Source organism: Labrus bergylta, chromosome 7, assembly GCF_963930695.1.
Source record: "Labrus bergylta chromosome 7, fLabBer1.1, whole genome shotgun sequence".
Taxonomy (NCBI): domain Eukaryota; kingdom Metazoa; phylum Chordata; class Actinopteri; order Labriformes; family Labridae; genus Labrus; species Labrus bergylta.
Genome location: NC_089201.1, coordinates 32,259,353 through 32,265,666, shown reverse-complemented (window position 1 = coordinate 32,265,666; position 6,314 = coordinate 32,259,353). Strand labels below are relative to the sequence as shown.

The following is a 6,314-nucleotide window of genomic DNA, read 5'->3' as shown; positions in this document are numbered from 1 at the left end:
TTCCAGTCAAAAAGCAGATGCATGGAGTGCTGCATGGGTGTTGTAAATTATTTTGGTAATTAGTTCCTCTGGTGCTCTTCCGTGCGGGGATCTAACTTAGACGTTTTTAAAGAAGTCTGAGGCACTCAGAGGGTTCAGCATAAAAAGCCTTTAATTCATCAGGGCTACAGATTCATAAAAACATGCCAACATGTTTCAGCCATACAGGCCTTCATCAGGGCAGGTACAAAATGGAAGCCAAGCTACTTCCTTTAACGCTTTACAGCCAGTCACATGATCAGTAGTAGTCACATGGTTTAGTAAAAAGGTTACACATTTAAACAAAGAAAGTGAATCATCAAAATGTAAACATCATACCAAGGCAGATGAGAACTACAATTTAGAAGTGACTAAATATACAAACAAATTACTACAAAAGTGATGAAAAAAACCAAAACAATACACCAAGAGGAAAGGAGAAAAGTCCAGGGGGCTCATCTATCAACAGTGTGTGAGCACGGATCTGTGAGTAATGAGTGTGTAAGAACATTCCCACACAAAGAGTGGAATTTATCAACTTGTTCTTTTACTTAGAAATGTGTGTAAATATAAGCACAGCTCTGAGCATGCTTACACACAGAATCTAGAGGTAGAACATTGAAACTACAAATAAAAAGATATTTGATAAGGGGGCGTGTCTGTCTGTAAAAAGACTTCCTGGAAGGCTGGTCTCAAGTTTCCTCGATCCTCTGTGCTGAAAATAAGAGACCTGAGACGCCCATCAACATGGCGGCACAGAACGACTTCCGGTTCAAGCGACGAAAAATAAGAGACATGAGGAGTAACCATTCAGATTGAGAGCAGTTAGACATTCTTCATCAAACTGATTAGAGCAAAGTTCATGTTTGTTATTTCTCTCAGTAAACACATCACTCAACTGTCTCCGACATGATGATGCCTTCAAGGACTCTCAGTAAACACATCACTCAACTGTCTGTGACATGATGATGCCTTCAAGGACTCTCGGTAAACACATCACTCAACTGTCTGTGACATGATGATGCCTTCAAGGACTCTCAGTAAACACATCACTCAACTGTCTCTGACATGATGATGCCTTCGAGGACTCTCAGTAAACACATCACTCAACTGTCTCTGACGTGATGATGCCTTCAAGGACTCTCTGTCCCTTTAATCTTCAAGTCACCAACACGAGTGACCACGAGAACTGAAAGGTGGCGTGCTACTTTCCACGCCCACTTCACTTCTGAGCAGGACTGAAGTCCCTGCTGCTTTTCATACTGGATGTTCTGTATCACTGATAATCAGAATAATCATGATAACGATGATATTATATGATCAGAATAATCATGAAGTCTCTCTCAGAGTCTAATCTCTCATTTATCTCTTTTTATATCAACAGCTGGAGGAGGAGTCTTTAAAGAGAGGATCCTGCTGATCACAGAGCTGTAAGCAGCAGCTGGTGTGTTGGTGAGTCTTTAACTGGGCTGTGTTACTGGGAGACTGACGGACCAATCACAGCGCAGATGACTCTGCAGTCTGAGCTGCTCTGAGATCAGCTCCACCGTCACACACAGGACCATGACCTCGGACATTTTTCTATTCTCATATTCTGAATTTAAACTGCTTCATGACTCAACGACCGAAGATGAACTCTTTGATTTGGATATAAATGTTTCTGTTGCAGCGCCACCCTGTGGACATGTGTAGTGGTGCAGGTTATTCATTGACTCATATTCACAGATAACAGTAGAAGTTGATTCCACCTGTGCAAGTTAAAGTGTGAAGTTCTGCTTTTAACCACGAGTCGTTGGTCGTCTGATAATAAATCAGTCGTCTCTTTGTTGGATCAAAACAAAGAGGAGGCTTCACTGAGTTTTTAAAAGAACTACAAACAGGATGTCTGGATCCAGGTGCAGAGTCAGCACCTGAATATTTGATGTAATATGAGATGATATAAAAAGAGCTGAATAACATGCAGACTCAATCATTGATATTCATTCATCATGTCAGGGTAACAACGGACACGTTATCAAACTATCTTTATTTTTAACTTCTGATGTTTATTACACTTTGATGTTTGAACCTTCTGTTTTTATTATCTCAGGATTTTAAATAGAAATAAATTCAATCTGTGGAGGGTTTTATTTGAATAATAATTCATGTTTAGGTTCTGTTGCTGCTATCACTGCTTTCTGCCAGCAGGTGTCACTGTTTCCACAGTTTTCTCCCAGACTGATCGATCTGAAGAGATTATTTCTGTGTCAGGAAACACAAAGAAAGATAGATGATGCCAGCTCTTTTTTTTGTTTTTATGTTTTATATTTCATGTTCAAGTTTAATGTCTCTTTTTGTAGTCACTGCCCCCTAGTGGACAGGAGTGTGGAGCGATCCAAAGGCAGAAAAATAATCTTTGACTGGACTTCTGTAATGAAGTGAAGTTTGAAGGAAGTTGAGCTTTCTTTGAGTCTCTCTGTAGTTTGTAACTGAATACTTGGACTCTTCTTCACTTTAGAGGGAACATGTTCTCCTCCACATTTCTTCCTCGTCTGATCTAATTAACCCCGTGTTTTAAGATGGGCTGGTGTTTCTGCTCTTGGTGTAAACCCAGACACAGTCATCTTTCTGTCATGTTGTTCATGTGTGTTACTCTTGATAATTCACTCAAATAATGTCTCTATATTCTACAAGTGATTTACTTTTTAAATAACTGACACCATGTCAACACAAAGTTTCACTGCTTCCAAACCGCCTCTTATACGACGGCCATGTTGCATAAAAAAAACATCAATAACTTCTGTTTATTAAATATCACAGTCTGGATTTTATTAAGGCTGTACATTAATCTTCTTCTTCTTTTTTTAAATTAAACTTAATTTGACTCAAACATGAAGTTGGTGTTATTTTCTGATGTTTATGTTTTTGTCCTCTTGAGTTGTTTGTTTTCAGATGTTCATCAGGCTCCAGGTCCCATCGAGGAAAAGTTCATTCCTCATGATTTAATTCATGAAGCCGACCCAAAGTTTTTGATGACACAGTAATTATAGGCTTTAGTTCAGTTTATAATTCATATCATTATTTTAGTTTCATTGTGGACAAAAAAAAGCAGATTGGAGCATATTCCAGACAGACACAGCATGTCCCGGTTACCATAGTAACAGTCCCTGTAACCATAGTAACTCACTGTCCCTATAACCATAGTAAACCACTGTTCATGTTACCATGGTAACAGTCAGCATTCTAACAGCCTCATTGACCTCTGCTCAGGTTAGTGCTAAGGCTTCCCCCGGATCGTCACACTCTGCCTCCTCTTCACCATGTTCCTCTAACATGTGTCTCTAGTCCATCTACAAACCCCCCAATGATGAGAAAAGTCCATCCTCTCCGTCTTTTACCTGCTCCACTTTTCAGAAAATGTGTGCTCAAACAGGCCGTTTGGAGATTTTCCCTTCATGACATCACAAAGGGCAGTAGCCCCTCCCCCAGGTGGGTGACACTCCCACAGCTAGGTGTTTGTTCTGCCCTCTGAGTCTGCCTTCTCACCGTAAACAATAGGACATGGAGCGAGAAAGCACAGAGTACACCAGAGCCCTTCCAGAGAGGGGGCGTGGTCAGACACAGCTCATTTACATATTTAAAGGTACAGACACAGAAACAGCCTGTTCTGAGCAGGGCTGAAATAGAGGGGTTTAGACTTTCAGAGAGACTCTTGTGACCACACAGCTTGGCCTTTTGGATTATTTGTCTTCAACACAACAGCCATACAGACCCTCACCTTACACAGCTGACTTTAAAGATTCTTCAAATCTACAAGTTTTGATTATTTTCCTTATTAATAAATTGCTTTATTAATTAGTATACCCACGTGTCTCCCATCTGAGAGACCCGGGCAGTGATGGGGTGGTACACAAAATATCCCTGATTATGATTTTATTGTCTTTTTTTTAGAGCAGCTGAAAAGAAGAAAAGAGATTCCTGATAGAGAGAGACATTTAAATGAATCAGTAGAAGAAGAACCTCAGTTCTGTTTTTATTACATTTTAAGAGATAAGATCATCTCCATCGACCCCCCATTGGGGACAATTACTAAAAAATAATTATGTTACAGCAGCTTGAAAGACAACAGTTTAAAAATACATTTAAAGATATAAAAGGTGAATACATAGGTACGTTATTTACATCTACTGTTTTTGATACACATTCATGTATCAGAAAAGTATTATTGATTCGTATGTGACATAAATAATGGGAACCTTTGTGAGCGGAACCTTGATTTTCTTAACAAGAGATCGATTCAAGTTAAAATAGGTGATGAAATATCTAAAAAGTATGTTGTAGAGAATGGAACACCACAGGGAAGTGTGATAAGTCCGATTTTATTTTCAATTATGATAAATTATATGTTTGATAATATCCCAACAGATATAGGAAGATCATTGTTTGCGGGTGATGGAGCATTGTGGAAAAAAGGAAAGAATATACAATTTATTGTAAATAAAATTCAGAAAGGGATCAGTTTAGTTGAGAAGTGGGGATTAAAGTGGGGATTTACATTTTCTGTGGAAAAAACAAAGATCATGTTCTTTTCTCGAAAGGAAATTGGGGAGAATATTGGGTTGACATTGTTTGGAAATAAGCTAGAACGAATTGACTCATTTTGTTTTTTAGGGGTATTTTTTTATGTCCGGTTGACATGGAAGGAACACATGAGGAATATTGTTGATAAATGCAAAAAAGTAATAAATGTAATGAGATGTCTTGTAGGAATGGATTGGGGAGCTGATGTTGCTGCCTTAAAATATATATATGTGGCGTTAATTAGAACTAGGATTGAGTATGGGAGTGTGGTATATGGATCTGCAGCAAAGACAACACTTAGAAATGTTAGAAATGTCAGTTAGAAATGATTCAGGCACAGGCTCTTAGGATATGTATTGGGGCAGTGAAATCATCTCCAATATGTGCACTTCAGGTAGAAGTAGGAGAGATGCCACTATGTTTAAGGAGGAAACAGCTATTAGCAAATTATTGGCTGAACTTGAGAGGACATGGAAATAGTCACCCAACAATATCAGTGTTAAAGGATTGCTGGGAAAAAGAGAGAACAATTAAGTCCAGTTTTGGATGGATAGGGGATAGAGTGGCGAGAGATATGGGAGTGTATGACAAGGATATCAGTCCAACTGTTTTATGGCCACCAGTTCCAATGTGGATGCTTGAGACAGCTGAAGTAGACTTGGAGTTACTAAAGATAAAGGAAAGGAAAAGAAATGTTGATTTAGTGAGTGAATTCTATGAACACATAGAACAGAGATATGGAGATCATGTACAAGTATTCACAGATGGATCTAAAGACCCGATGACAAATGCAACAGGATCAGCTGCGTTTATCCCAAAAGGTTCAAGGTTGAAGTAGTGAAGAGAACGTCAGATTTCCTGAACGTGTACACAGTAGAGTTGTACGCCATTTTAGTTGCAGTGATTCAGTCAGCGCTTTATACAGTATTCAATCAGGATCATCTCACAGTCGTCAAGATGTATTATATGAAATCATATTTACACATTCCCAGGTGGTTAAACAGGGGACAGATGTGATGTTCATGTGGGTTCCAGCACATTCAGGTATAGCAGGAAATGAAAAGGTGGACAGGTTGGCAAAGGAAGCTGTAAAGAAAGAGAGGATTGATATTAACATCAAATGATCTCAGTCAGAGGGGAAACGAGTCACATGGAGTAAAATCAAACAGGAATGGCAACAATATCGGAACAATCAGACAAAGGGAAGACATTTATATTCAATTCAGAGGGAAATAGATAAAGTAAAATACAGAGGGAGCAACAGAAGAGAGGAGGTCGTAATGTCCAGGTTAAGAATCAGTCACAGTCATTTAAATAGCTCTCTACATATCACTGGAAAACATTCATCTGGTCTTTGTGAGATATGCAATCTAGCAGAAACAGTTGAACATGTAGTTATTAAATGTAGAAAGTATGTAGCACATAGACAGAACATGATGTCAGAAATGGAGAGAGAGGGACTCGTAAGAAGAGATGTAAAAAGTATTTTGGAGTGTGGGGAGAGAGGGAGAGGACGAAGATGCTTGTTTAAATCTCTCTTGAGAACAGGTTTATTGAGGAGGATTTAGGAATGTGAGTAATAATTAAATCCAGCAGATGGCAGTAATGCAACTTTTTGGATGCCAGCCAACGAAGAAGAAAGTTGTGTGTTTTCATTTCTTATCGGGTTTTAAGATGTTAAAAAACGACAGAAGGTGACAGAGACATAAGAAGGGCTCTGACGAGTAGCTCCGTGG

At 38.9% G+C, this 6,314-nt stretch overlaps 1 protein-coding gene across 1 annotated transcript in view; it reads left to right on the top strand.

Moving 5' to 3' along the window:
• Positions 1-2,893, top strand: part of LOC136179742 (NLR family CARD domain-containing protein 3-like) — a 37,155-nt gene extending 34,262 nt beyond the window's left edge. Inside the window, exon 11 of the mRNA XM_065957401.1 lies at positions 1,403-2,893. Coding sequence (XP_065813473.1) covers positions 1,403-1,421 — 19 coding nt within the window. The 3' untranslated portion in view covers positions 1,422-2,893. The remainder of the gene's footprint in view (positions 1-1,402) is intronic.
• The last annotated feature ends 3,421 nt before the right edge of the window (positions 2,894-6,314 follow it).